This window comes from Maylandia zebra, linkage group LG9 (assembly GCF_041146795.1).
Source record: "Maylandia zebra isolate NMK-2024a linkage group LG9, Mzebra_GT3a, whole genome shotgun sequence".
Taxonomy (NCBI): domain Eukaryota; kingdom Metazoa; phylum Chordata; class Actinopteri; order Cichliformes; family Cichlidae; genus Maylandia; species Maylandia zebra.
The window spans coordinates 29,625,123-29,640,703 of NC_135175.1; the positions used below are offsets into that span (position 1 = coordinate 29,625,123).

Below are 15,581 nucleotides of genomic sequence, written 5' to 3' on the forward strand. Positions count from 1 at the left end.
CCTGTCTGCTTTTTCTTGCCAAGTGTATAATTTGTTGAGTATCTTTTGAGACTGTCATTGGCAGCACATTCCATTGTTGTCATTTTCTCATGACTTGCATAAAGAGAAAATAGTGGATTCCCTATCATGTCTATTTTTTTCATCTTCAGTACAACTGGTTAATTATCTCTTAGAATGAATACATGGTAAAAAAAAAATCATGCATGTGAATCAAGTTTGCAAAAGCATCCAGTGTCACAAGCTTTATACTGTCATTTTACAGTGCACTGCTTGATTTAGAAAAAACAACAACAGCAAAAAAAACCAAAAAAAAAACAATTCAGGCGTACAGTTCAGATGGATTTGATAACATGAAAACATTTCTTATCTGGGGCCAGTACTCAGTTACAATTCTTAGATAATGTTGCACTGAAAATACTGAAAACAAAGTTTTTAGTTTAGTATCAGTGTAATAATCTCTCTTTACCTTCCTCTAACTGTATATAAGCATATTGTCTTGAGCATCCATATGCAATGCAATATAAAGTACTCACAATATGCATGACTTTATATAAAATTGGAGCATCAAGCTAGAAAAATCCCAGCAGTCTGGTTGGCAAAAATAAGAGATACATTGGGTTTTGATTACATCTCTACTCTTAAGTATTAAGATAGTGTTGTCATTCAGAAGACAAGTGCTGTTTAAGTGTATTCTGAGTTTCCATATTATTAAAAATCTTAGGGAATTGCTTCCAACATCCATAGCCATCAACTTTAAACAGAAAGTGACATGATGTCAGAGGAAAAATCTCGAAAATAGCTCCCGAACTCATTGGAGAGTTTAATCGAGAGTGAGAGGAAGCAGTTTGACTTGATATGCAGCCACGCTGTTAATAGTTTTTTTTTTTTTTTTTTTTTTTTTTTAACGTCAGATAATCACTGCTTGGCACACGAAAGGCCTCAGCATTATCTTATTGAGGGTACAGAGGGTTGTTATATTAACCCCCACGAGCCCTCCGGGCTTCGTTGCTAAACTGCAATAATGATGCTGTCAACATGAGTCTTAAAATTTTCTTCACGTATATTCTTGAGTTAAGTGCATGGTTAGGTGTCGTTAGGATTTTATTGATGGTTGTATTAAAAGGGGTGCAGCTTATTGACATTAGCAGTAAATTTATCACTATGCAAATGCACATTTAGCGTTGCATTTATTAATGATCATGCCTTTCTATTGGTTATAGTTTAGCGATAGAGATTAATCAATTAATTTACTATTTGCTACATTGGGCCAGCACATGAAGTTCCCCTCCAGCTCATGTTTTAATTGCACCGGACTGATACTGAATGTACACGAGTTTCGAAACATCGAAACAGCCAACGCATCAGATTTAAGAAAACATTTGCAATGTGTGCCAAACATTCTACAGCAGCTATATCAAGTTGTCAGCAAGAAGATGACGTGGCCACCACAGCTGGTGTTGTAACTGTCCCTCTGTTAGTGACAAGCTCTACCTGCTGGTGCAACTTTCAGTAACTGTCTCTGCAAACGTATTGTCGGTGCAGCGTATTACTTTAAATTTGAGGGAATGAAACCACATTGATGATGCAGTCTCATTAGTAGACAATTACACTGTGGAAAACTTAATTTAAATTTAGGTGCCTAACCATTCAGTGAATGAAAAGTGCTGTGAAAATACTAATGGAACAGCAAAGAAACAATGCTGTACACACAAACGCTGACACAATACTTTATGTGCTATCGTTATAAACAGCAGAGAAAGATGGTGAAAATATATTTGTTTTACTTTTATGTTTATGGCATTAAAGCTTGTTTCTTCACATTGCTGAGAACAACCTCACCATAAAAGTGAACGACGAGCATGACATGTTAATGTGGTTTAAAACCTTTATAATATCCTTGGCAGACTATGTTTCCTTTATTTACACTACAAATCAAATCTGGTATTAACATGCCCTTTTTTTTGCTTTTTCAAATGTAAATGTGATTCACTCTAAGTGCATCTTTAATAGAAAAAAGTCCATAAAGCATTGTGATTGTATGCAGAAAAGTAAAAAAAAAATGCAAGAACTCAGAGCATTTGTTAATACAAGCAGTTGGGACTAGTAGTAGTAGTGCTAAAGACCTTGCTGAATCCGGTGACCTTACTTACACCTCTGGGAGAAATCGGGGTAATTAAGTAAGTAGTGGAGGTGAACCTGCAGTTGTGACTGTAGCGTTTCTAACATTCCTCTCACGTTTAGTGTCTCCTACCTTAAGTTCCCGAGCATGTAGCTGTTAGTGTTGGAGTGTATAAAATCCTATCTAAATATTAAGATATATGATGTGTTTAAAAACAGTGTGAATATTGTAGCTCTGTGGTTCTTTTTTTTGTCACACACAGTTACACAGTTTGTATTTTTAATTTAGATGGCATATATTAAACGGTATATAAGCTGGAGTGTAGATTCATTTTCTTTATTTTGTACTCATCTGATAATAACAGAACAAGTGAAAATGCAGACATGGCATATCTTTCTGCTTGTGGTGCAGAAGAAAAGAAATCTTGCTTTGCTTGCACTCATTAATCCAAAATAGATCAGGCAGCATTTGATGTGGTTTTTTTTTCATGTGTTTTTCTTCTGCCCTTTACAGACAACCTAGTCTCACAAATTTACATAAGTCTGTCACCCAGAACCTTGTTATTTATTTTTAGTATTATATCATGTTTAAAAGACCTTCAGTTGCTCTAGCTAAACCTTATGTAAGCCACTAAGACAGGACTAAGGTAAATTAAATCAAGCAAACTAAAGCTGGACCAGTGAATCATCTTTTTATATCAGTTATATCAGGTAACTGTATCCATCCATCTTCTTCTGCTTATCCGAGTCACAGGGAGGGGGGGGTGGAGCCCATCCCAGCTACCACAGATCGCCAGTCTGTCACAGCTAACACATGGAGGAAGACACTTACAGTCACATACACACCCATGGCATATTTAGAACCACCTAAACCCAATAACTGGACTACGGGCAGAACTCAGAGTACTCAGAGAGAACCTTGCAAACATCTGAACTCCACACAGAAAGGGCCAGGCCAGATGTCAGGACCTTCTTGCTGTAAAGTAACGATACTAATCACCATGCACATGCTGCCCCAGGTAGAAGTACAGAAATGCCCAATTAGGTTTGTTGCATCATTATTAAATGGATTTGCAACTAGGAAAAATAAATACATTTACCAATATAATAGAAGAAGCAGGATATTCTGAGATACACAAAATGATTTGGTTATTTATGTCTGTCAGATGCTTTGAAACATGAGTTATTTTAGTGGGAATAGTCAAGCAGTAAAACCAGGTAGAATTGCATGTTATCCAGTTATGTTTGTGCCGATTGCATTGGCGCTGATATTGTTTTGGTGAAGTCTAAAACTGAGGTGAGCGTGTTCTGACAATTTGACGTACAGCAAGGCAGATGTAAGCACAACTAAATGTTATCCCGCTGTGCTTTAACATCTTCCTTCTCCACAAACAGCTGGTGTGTTCAGGCAAAGGCACTAGTTAATAGGCAAACTTACTGATCCATAACACCAGTACTGGCAATGTCCCCATTCCTCATCCGGTACGTGTCTGCATTCTGTGCTGTCAGAACAACTGGCAGAAATACACCTTGTTTGTAATGTGACTCGTGTTTTGTTTTGTTTTTTTTATTTATTGGCCAGCACTAATTAGTAGTGATTTGGCTGTCAAAATTACAGTTGGCAGTGATGCATTTAATGCTCTCGAAATAGATTTTGATTATTGCTAACAGGGTCAGGATTTATTAGTGTTTGTCATTCGTCTCACACATGCATGGATGCAAGTCGTTCTCCTCCTGCTGTCAGAAGTACCTTTTTCTGAGCTTCCTCTGTGAGCGCTGTTCCTACAGTCAGATCGTGCCATTTAAACTTTAAAAGGAAAGATTAATTGTCTGCATTAATCATCTCCTTGATAAATTGGAGTGTGGCATGTAAAATCCCCCCCCCCCTTATTAGTCCATTGTTGATAAATCTCTTATGACAGCATTTTTAACAATCACGTACTAAAGTATAGTGATTGCTGTATTCAGAATTCAGTTCAGCTCCTGGTTCCTTTTCATGTTTCATTCTCCTCTTTGCTTTCCCCACATTTCCCATAGATCTCTGCTGCAGCTATCAAATAAAGGCAAAACAATAAAAATAATAATAAAAACACAAAAAGTAATGAATAATAACAGCACTGTGTACGTTATATACCTAAATAAATGCCGGGTAACATACTCACAAACCATGTCTCATTAAAATACCCTTTTTGAGCTATAGGTGTGCATTTGGATAAACTAGTCACATGTACACTACTTGTGCTTTCTATATTACTTAGCGTATGTTAAAAAAATACCCCAAACTGCTTCAGCTGCTTCACTAAACTTTTTCCTCTTGGGTTCAGTTGCCTCTCTGTTGTCAGATAATTACTACTTCAATTGGTCCAGAAGGACACTTCTGCCACAGAGGATAAAACAAAAGTGTCTTGAGCTCCAATTCACTGCAGGTCACTGGCTGGAAATCATGAGTACACTCTAAAGTGAAAACATTACCACATTAGATATTGATGTAATATAGAACACGCATTCATTGCAGACTTATGGTCAATTATAGTCCATTAATGTGCCCTGTAAACAAAGCTGCTTCCTAAGGTCCTTGAACCCTTTCACCTACATCTTTATCTCTTAGTATGCTCTCTGTTTGAACATTTCTCACATTACCGTTCAATATGATATCACAGAAGTGTGTGTAAATGGTAACCCACTCCAGCGCTCCCCGTGCCATTTAACAGTGTACAATAAAAAGGTTAAGATTCAAAGGGAAATCCTCTCCCTTAAGATTTTCCCAACAAAGGTCCGAGGATCTCCAAATGCTTTTCATATGTTGAAGAATCAGTCAATTATTTTGAAGAAGAGCAGCCGCCCAGGATTAAGTGATTTAGGAGTGCAGTAGACAGCTGCTTCCCTGGCCCTGCTTTAGCCTCAGAGACTTCCACAAACAGCGTGGCTTGTCAGGGCTGATTGCAGTGGCACTGAGGCAGATAAGTCAGTCTTACTATTATCCTATGTAAGCTTGGAGTGCCAAATTACAACTTTAGCCTTAAACCCCCACAGAGTTTGCTTACGAATGTCTTAAGCCAGAACAGTGAATAAGAAATCCTGTGCTAAAAAGCGGGGACGGCCAAGGTTTGAGGTGACACAAAAAGATGTGAGTTTGATGGGATGTATGTGTATATATCTCCGTCTGGTTTCGGATCAGGCTGTTGGGTCTCTGCTGTCTTTTTATTGCTGTCAGCATCTTCCGTGGCTCATAACTATGATGTTCTGACACCTTTACAAGGACTGTAATTTAAATTTATTTCTACCACACCATCAAACCTTTCACCACTTCAATGTCATGTGTGGCTGGTCTAACGTGGAAATCTTGTGGCACAGCTCCATTATTAGGTCTGGATTTTTTTCTTGCGTGATGCTGGTCACATCATAAAACACTAAGAAATAGGAGCAGATTTACAAGCCTTAGGAGCATTATTAGATTAAAGAGGTAAAGTTCTTGGGGATGAATGAAAATAGGCAACTTCTAGTATTTGCTGTTACTTGTATAAGTACATGGTATTAAAATAGTCAATAATTAATTATAACCTCAAGGAATAAAATATTTCCCATCTAAAATACTGGTAGTTTTAGGGTAGTTTTATAGTTACTCTAAACTAGAAGGTTTTTTTTCTGTTCCCTTCCTCCCATTTTATCTTCCTCATGTTCTATCGCTCCCTCCATTTACTCCCAATTCAATTTCTCCTAGGCTCCTTACTATGTGATTTATGACTTCTGCTGCACCATAAATAACAGTGGGAAAAAAAAAAAAGTTTTTTACCTTGCCCACGTACTGCGGATCTGACCCCATGTACTCCTCCAGTACAAAGAACTGGTTCCACACCCAGCCCCTTTTGACCCGCTGAAATCCAGCTGCCCCATTCCTCATTGGGCCCACCAAGCTCCTGGTGTGCTCCCTTCCCGTCCTGCTCCGTCCCAATGGTGGTAAAGGTGGACGTAAATAAGAGACCGAACCCTCGTCGACAAGAATCCACAGGAACAGCAGCAGGCAGTTCCTTGTTAGCATTGGCGATCTGTGCGGTTCAGGTCCCCAAGTTAAAGTCCAGTGACGAGAACTGAGCCACAGTGAAACAATCTGCGATGGCGTGTATGGAAAATGGGTGAGTTGTGAGACTCTGCAGCTCTCCCCGGTCTGTCAGGATCCCTCTTAGAGAGTTGTGGAGCTCATCACCTGAAGGAAAGAAAACAAATGTTTAGTCGAAAAGACGTCCTTATCCTCCACACCTGCACCAAACTGTAATAATACAGCTAATTCTGATTAGAGACAGTCCAGGAATGTCTTACAGCACTTGTGATTATCACAGGTTGATATGAAGTGCTGTTATCCTGCTATTCATAAATGTCAGTGAATCGATAGTACAGCATAGCCTTTATTCTTCCCCCAACCTCCATGCTTTACTTTTTAACTGCACAGTGATAAATGAGACTACTTTGATTCTCAAGCATAAAAATAATTGTTGTAATTATTTGCCTGGTGATAGATTACCTCTACACCAGACGGTTCTTATTGACGCATGCACTAATTATCTAGACTACTCATCTCTTTAGTGAAAACTGAGACTTTATTCTTGCTGTCAAACCACTGTGTGCCACTGTGCTGTGGACCTGTCACTGCCATGATTTCCCACAGAAGTTCAAAGTTATGTATTATTTAGTGACGCTTTAATGAGAGGTTGCTGATTAGCTTTATGTTTTGCCTCACAAACCTTGTCTTAGTATGAAACCCAATGAAACTTGAAAGTTGAACTCTACTGAAAAAAAAACAAAAAACCTGACAAACGTTGCACGCAGCCATCTGAAAATAAAACGTGATACATTGGCAGTTCATATATCAAACTGACATGCGTATTGTGTAAAATGTCAACATGCTCTCAGTGATTTCTTTAGGATACGTTGCTTTCTTTCAGACATCGCTCTTATGTGGAGTGCATTTTGACAACTAGTGGCCACAGGAGATTGAACCTATTGCTGTAGCGTGTCATTTGACAGACATGTATTGTACAAAAGTGGCACCTCATGCAGAAGATATTCATTATACATATTACCACTCAAAGACATATAATGTTAGATTTCATTAGAACTTACAGTATATCCAAGAGGTTTTGTTTGCATAAAACTCATTAGAAGTTCATTTGATCTGATTTTGCATCAATGAGTGAAGGAAAAATGTAAAAACGGTTAAAACAATAATGGTTGTGTTGTGGTCTTACTTGTGCTATAGCGCCAGATGTAAAGTATGAACAAACCTAAACTGCTTGGTAAACATAAGGATTTAAGTTGCTTAAATATTTATGTTCATAAATTATGTTAATGAAAATGCACCTTATTTTGCCTGCCTTTCTTAGAGAAGTCTTAGACTTTTTTCCAGTACAGTAAACATCTTGAAGTATTACAAATTGTTTTGACCTGTACATTGGTGCATTGGAGAATTATTTTACATGTATGTGAAATCATTAATATAAAGTACCTCGCTGATCACACACCCTCTCTCTCTCCCAAAAGTAAGTTACCACGTGTTGGTGACTTTAACGGGGCAAACTGGTGCGTAACGAGACTTAATGCTGATACATGGACACTTGTATTGATTAAACAGAGGAAACTAGAAATAAAAGCCTGCCTCTAATTCAAGCCAGCTTCAAATGAAACCTTTCTTGTTGCAGTTCAGGTAAATAATGGCCCTGCAGTATTTGCAGAAATATGGCATGCAGATTTTAGATAATATTGAAACGACTCCACAGCGCATTTTTAATAGTTTTTCTGACCGCTCAGCCCCTGTGGTATACTTTAGTGTTGATCTAACACACATATCCACCAGTCTTAAATAAACAAATGAGAATGGAACACAAAAACATGACCGTTTGTGTGTGTCTAGAGATTATAGAGAGAAACAGGATTGCTAAAGTACATAATTTAGAAACCCCATTTTTGTCTGCGTTTAGACAGACATAAAAAATATACAGTTTCAAACTAATTTACTTGCAATTATGGATGTCAGGTGAGTCTTTTTTTTTTTTTAATTATTATTAATAAAAGGACTGAAATGGTATTGTAATTGAACAATCACTCATTAGTCCATTGCACAGAAGAGAATGAAATATTACACAAGGAGCCTAATTTGTTAAGCTCATTCATTATTGAGCAAATGACTGTTGTACCGAGTGTTGCTGTTCACACCTTGTTTACAATCTTGACTACCATATCAACACTCACGCATTCAACTCTGGCCTTGTTACAAGACACTTAATTGTGCTGAAAACAAGAGAAGGCAACCACAAATGGTGGGAATGAAGAATGGAGCTAATGGTTTCCACACCTGGTTTATTATTCCTCTTTCCCTCCTAATGCACTTATAAGCTGTACAGTAATGGAAGACAGCGTGCCTCTAATTTCATAACTGGAGCCCTCATTGACATCATTGTCTTTGATTAATTATACTGACTTGGAACATCGGCTTCAGAAGAAGATTACTTCAACAAGGTTATGCGGTGCAACTGGATCCATTTATTCTCTCTGTCACGACAGTATCTTAAAAGTCAAAACTGATCTGCAAAGTTCTCTGTGCAAAATTGGCAGGAACTGTCTTGACATGGGTCAGACATGCCTCTCCCGCAGGTCACTCCTCATTTAGCATCGACATAATGGAAAATGACTGTTCCCATAATTCCTGGAAAATCACGATCCTCTGCCACTGTACGGTCCTGGGAGGGCTTGATGCATATTTTATGAGATAAGTTAATTAGCATATGTCTGGCTTCGGTTGTGAGCCTTGACCCAGGTGTCTACTTCAGATAACACAACGCAGTAGGCTGACAGTGTTCTCGCACATCACCTTCAATAATCAAACAACATATGGCTGGCCGATCTGCTGGTGCAGATTACCACCCACAAGAAACTCCCACAGAAAGTTATTAGTCGTCAAGGCTGCTATAAACATGACAAACGAATAAGTAGGCATTGACTTTTGGAAAAGGGGGGAGAAATGAGTCATCTGGATCAAGTTGTTGTTTTGCAAACACATTAATGTCTTGGTAGACAAGTGGGCAGAGATGTTTGTTTTCGTCCTTCTTTAAAAACTGCAGCGTCTTGCAGTGGCGGCCAGCAGAAAATTTGTACTTGGAATAATAAGGTTAGGGATTTAGCTACGTTTGATATACAACGGAATTGATCTTGATTTCATATTTTAAATAGAGTGCTACCTGTGTACGATACACACAGGTAGCACACAAGGTCACCTTATGAAAGAGGAAGGCTTAACCAGTAACACAATTGCTACAAAGCATTTGCACAAAGCACATCTTTTCTTACACTCTACATTGTTATTTTCTCTATTAATATCTTTTTTTGTCAGGCACAGTATTCTCCATGTGACTCTGCAAATAACAAGTAATACTACAATATTATAATTTTACGTTTTTATAGTTTAGTACTGCATGCTGTTATTTTCCTCAGACGTACCTGTGTGAGAGGTTTTACCATCTTGTCCAACCCTAACAGCAGCATTTAGATTTCCCGAATGTACAACTACCGAATGAGATTTCACTAACCTTGTGTAAATGTTGATGATCATCTACACGAGGTTATCGACTTATACAGAGATGAATAAATATTCCATTGATTATAGAGCAACAGCATGCACATTTCACTGTAGACAGAAGCATCAAGTAGTGCAGCCTAAGCAGAACAATGCAAGAATGTAATACATAATTTATTGTCGTATGGCTTCTTTTTTCGTAAATCTTCATAATGACTTTTGCATTTAAAAGAGTGATTTTGAGTTTATGGATAGGAGGTCACAGACTGTGATGGACACATGTTCTGCCAGTCCAGGAATGACCTGGGTCCTTATCCCTAGTGCTACAATTTATACTTTACAAATTGAATTCTGTGCATAGGAGTAATGAATCATTCTTGGCAACGGGGGTGCAGGGCATCTCAGAAAGCTTATCGAACTCTGGTCTCAACATATTCTAGACTGGCTTCCTGTAGCTCTGCAAAGCTCCGAGGCTTTCACCAAAGATTTCTCTTGTGGGGACTCAAGCAAACTAAAACAAGTAAACATTTTTTCCCCTATTTAACTGTTGTGTTAAGGGTAACTTTCTAAACAGAACTGAAAATCCTTTTGTAAATACTGGACATTGGACAATATTTAGATTTTATGTTGAATGCCATGTCTGGTCTTCCTTTTAGACCAGACATGGCTGTTCTTATAATCTCAAGAGTTATATTCAAGTAATTTGCTGTCAGTTTGTTTTACTTATTCATATATTGTTTGAGAATGTTATACTGACATTTTTTTATGAACCTGATTCACATTCCTTAGGTCTTTTAATTCCTCAGTGTGTACCAAGAATAACCTTTTTAAATGCTGTTTCATGAGGGATAATTTGTCCTTTGAATATAGGTGTTTCCACATAGTGCTGACTCACTCACTTCTGCATTATTGTTAGGCTTTTCACTCAATTCCCTGAGAGCACCTACATGTACATCTAGATAAGGATTAGTCTCCCTCTGTCTGTGCTTATATTTGACAAACTATCAGCTGGTGATATTAAAAGATATAATGGTATTAGGATCTATATGTGTATCTGTATTAAAGCAGTGGTCCCCCAACCTTTTTTGCGCCACGGACCGGTTTATGCCCGACAATATTTTCACGGACCGGCCTTTAAGGTGTCGCGGAAAAATACAACAAAATAAAACTAGTACCGGTACTGAAAAATAGACGAGTTATTCATAACACACGTGAAAAGACCCAGGAAAACCAAGTTAACGATAAAAACGATAACAAAATAACGCTGAAAACCGATTAAAAACCACACATTTCACACCTGAGCCTCAACTCTCGCGGCCCGGTACCAAACGACTCACGGACCGGTACCGGTCCGAGGCCCGGGGGATGGGGACCACTGCATTAAAGAATCTGTAACATACAAGGAGTTTTGTTTCCAAGTTTTAATAGGAAAGGACTTGTCACAGTTCTATCACTACAGTGTTCAAGGCAGAAACCTCATGTCAAGTACAGCTCTGACTGAGGAGGAAATATGTGCACTAAAGCTGAGGACATGTGAGGGGAAAAAAGTGTCAGGGAAATAACTGGAAGAATTTTTTTTGTAGAGCTAAGGCAGAAGAAGACAGTAATATCATTGAAACCCTTGAGGGAAAGAGTGGGAGGAGAGAGGTGTAGGTGGAAGCAATGTAATGAAAATGGGAGTAACAACACAGCTGGCCAGTCAAGGTAAATTATCGAGGAACACCTCATGCGTAGGTTATAGCACAACCTAAGTAATGAATAGTGAACAAAAGGGCTCAGTTAGTTACTCAGATAAATGTACTTATTTACCATGCAGTTGGCTTGTCTGAAAATACAGTCCTTTATTCATGTGTAAAATAACACAGCTAATGTTGGAAATGGAAACATTCTTCACTTTGGAGGGCGTCAGCATGTAAGGTCTATAACACAAATGTACAAGCAGCACGAAATGTTGTTCCCTGAACAATGAAAACATTATTATTATTATGATGTGATAAGTCATCTTCTTTACTTTAACGCGTGTTACTCCTGGAAAAATGTTACATTTTGTTGTCGATATGAAATACTGTGGGCATAACAGGAATATGATGAATTTTATTTTCCCATAGGTAGCCCATGGCATTCTGTCTGCAATAAATTCATGTCCACATCCATCAAAGTTTGAGTCCTTCAAAAAGGTTGCGTACATATTTTGCTTCCAATCATAAAACGTATTGAAAAGTTTTCACAAAAGTTTGGCACTTACACTTTAGTCTTGTCGGGAAGTGTTTCTCCAGTTTGCATGCACCCTCAATATGTGTCTTATTTGGGTATCAACAACTGTAAAAGCATTCAAAAAACTACCTTGCCAACAAATAGATTCAGCAGCAAATAACCCCATTGATTTAAAAGAGGTGATACCACTGTTAAATGCCAGTATGCATTTTTAAACTAAACTGTTAAATTGGACTGTTGAAGAAGAACTCAATCCTTTGAGTTTATTACAACTACTAGACAGTAGCCGAAAACACATTCTTTTAATAGTGACAAATGGCAACTATGCTTGTTGCCAAGACTATTTCTGTGATGAATGTGCTTTGATGTTTGTTAAAGTGCTACATCGACAAAACCAGAAAGTCATCACTACAAAGATACTTTGCAGGGGTTTTGATAGAAGCTGCTTAGGAAGTATACTTTTACTGCTTTCCTTGCTTCACATATCTAAACATCTCATTGTTTATGTATCACAACAAGGACAGGGAGTTCAACAGCCTAAAATGACACATTTTGTACTGTACCGCATTGTCCACCTTGACTCTTTGTCATTTGCAGTATTGCTTTGTGTGCACCGATTTCTGTCAGTGTTCCCTTTGAAAGGGAAAAATAAAGTTATAGATGCTTCAGGTAATTATTTTAAAATCTTCTTATGTAATTAAGTTTGTCTTGTCAAATTATTGTAACATTGCAAGCTGGTGTCTGAGATGCTCTACTCTAAGACTATTGTACAACCAAGAGAGTGAGACGTCTTCTCTCCAGCATTTCAATTTATATCAACTTCAAGAGATGAATTTGCCCACTAAAATGTTTAGTCATATCAATAATTTAAGCTCATCACCTTAATAGTTTGGAACAAGGGCCTTCACTATTTGGATGAATTAGTTTGGGAAGTAAAAGGTGTTCCAACGAAATAAAAGGCTGGTATTTCAGTGTGTCTGATACACAATTAGTAGTAGTATCTGATCAGACGAGGAGTCAGCAGATTGCTACTTTGAAAGGACTTGGAATATTGATCTAGGTGTGCATGGATTTGGCAACATGCAGTGTTTTTATAATGATAAAAACTGACAATTGATTGCCAAAAAGCAGAGTTTTATAATAAAGTCAAACAAGACAGGCAGGAAATGCAAGAACAGCTTATTTTGCGCCTTTGATTTGATGTCTGTCACCCCGTCACTTCACTTTGACACAAAGTGTCAGTTCTCACATTGCCTTTGTTAAACAGTTGAATTAGAGACGAAAGACTTCACTTCAGTCACACCTCGATTGTCTGATTTAAAATTTAACGTGTTGGTGTACAAAAAAAAAATAAAAAATCCCAAATACTCAAACTATTTTTGATTACATTTAATATATATTAATATATTTTGACTTAATACATATATATATATATATATATATATATATATATATATATATATATATATATATATATATATATATATATATATATATATATATATATATATATACATATATATATATATATATATACATATATATATATATATATTTATTTATTTATTTTTTTTACTCAGACTTTTAATACCCAGGTACATCAAAGAATCACAGTAACAAATATATTTCCCCTATATCCTGATAAACCAGTCCTCAGCTATCTTTTATCACTTTTTTGACATCTGAGGTTTTGACAGATACAAATATTCAGAGTCAGGAGACATGCCTGATCTTATTCTGGAGCAGTGAAAGACAAGCAGCTACTAAGATGAAATGAAACATCCCTGTTGCCCCAAGGCAGCCATGGTGCACCAATGGTACACAGGCAACTGTCGTCATTCAGGCAGACAGTTCTCAGGGATGCCAGACAACAAGTTTTTGACCTTGTGAATTTGAGCTGCTTGAAAACAGCACTTAATGAGGGATTCACAACTCTGTCTTGTGGCATTTGGTATCATTTAGCTTTTTACATTTTTTTTTTTAAACATAACTGGGTATCTTGGAGGATCTATTTAGAGTAAGCAGGTAGAAAGTCACTATCTTGATGTAGAGTAGAAGTCTGCGTTTCAGAGGCATGACTGCAGCAGTGGTCCTCAGAGTTTCTCATTTTAAACTGCATGCATTCTGTGACAGTACCTCTGTATGGGCCTCTGTCTCTAAGAAATAATCACAATTCAATGGATGATTGTGTTTATACCAAAAGAAAATGACTTCCAGAAATATATTTAGGAGCAGACTTTTTTTTATATTTCTTTTAAGTAGTGAAGCTATTGATCCGATGACCATTAAAGTGCAAGACTGGACCAACACACACACACACACACACACTAGCTGAGGAGTAGCTTAAAACAAAATTTAAATCTTTAGGATGATTTATGTCTGCCTTGTGGAGTTTGAGACTTGATGGAGCTCTGTAGTGAATACACTTTGTGCAGGACACTGTTGCACTAGTCTAGGTCCAATTTTGTATCTGGGAATAAAAATTCTCCATGAACTTTTGACTCCAGCTGTCTGTGTAACACTTGATGAGCCATCTATGGTAAGCAGTGGTTAAATTATACATGCAATTGTTTGTGGCTATCTGGTCCTCTTTGTTTCATACTGATCCCAGTTAGCTGCTTGCAATGTAGAAACTACAATTTGTGTTGATTACCTTCCATTGTGGATATTGATGAACCATGAAATTTCAGCAGCAGTGCTCATAATTCAGTAATGGCTGTGCACTGGCGAATGCATATTTGGGATATTGTGGTGTCGATTACAAATTAACCATACCAAGTACACGACAACCAAAAGCTAAAGATTTATGCTAAAATGTGTCCAAAGCTGTGGATACCTGATACTTTGGAGATTATTCCAGTCATAAATCTGTCACCTCCTTATCAGTTCAGAGACAGATAGGGGAAAACTGACGATGTGCTTGCTGGGGTGTTTTTGGAATCCTTGATTACGTCGGTTTCCATGGCTTTCCATTGTATTGTCATTTAAGACAGGTAGACTAGATTACAAACTAAGACATCTTTTCACAAGTTTAGTTCTGTTCATTTAGGAACTCTTCATGCCACTGAGTACTCTGTGAGACAGTATAACACCTTGAATATAATCCAGTTATTATGAAAAATAAATTAGCTATGTGTCCTACTGAACGAAGGTTGCCTCTCTGTTAGAAACTGAACTTTTCCCCCCTGAAGATATGGAAGGCTTAGCTGTAGAGACAAAACTGGCCTGAGGCAATAAAAAAAAAAAAAAAAAAAAAAAAAGCTCCACACTGACTCAGCTCTCCCCAGCGTGAACATGTCTGGATCCCCTGCCAACAAAATCTATGATGCAACAGATATCGCTCAAATGAAAGGTTATGATTAAAAAGGAAAAATGTATAAAACTTCAGACAGGCACCCAGGATCGGAATTCTGTATTTTCTTTCTAAAGTTTAGATGCTATGGATAATCTGTGACATGCTGCACACATACTAGAGATGGCACGATACCACTTTTTCATGTCCGATACCGATACCGATATCATAAATTTGGATATCTGCCGATACCGATATGAATCCGATATAGTGTTTTTTAATCAACAAAACTGTTTTTTAAAATATCTTGCTGCATTTTGCAAGTCTGCAAGTTCATACTCAAGTTTAAAACAACAACTACACTAAAGCTATTCTGTTATACCTGTATACAAA

At 37.5% G+C, this 15,581-nt stretch overlaps 1 protein-coding gene across 1 annotated transcript in view; it reads right to left on the reverse strand.

Annotated features, from left to right (window-relative positions):
* LOC101477368 (cadherin-12) overlaps positions 1-15,581 on the reverse strand; it is a 100,349-nt gene that overhangs the window by 59,713 nt on the left and 25,055 nt on the right. Inside the window, exon 2 of the mRNA XM_004551809.3 lies at positions 5,912-6,322. Within this exon, the coding sequence (XP_004551866.1) occupies positions 5,912-6,157 (246 nt within the window). The 5' untranslated portion in view covers positions 6,158-6,322. The remainder of the gene's footprint in view (positions 1-5,911; positions 6,323-15,581) is intronic.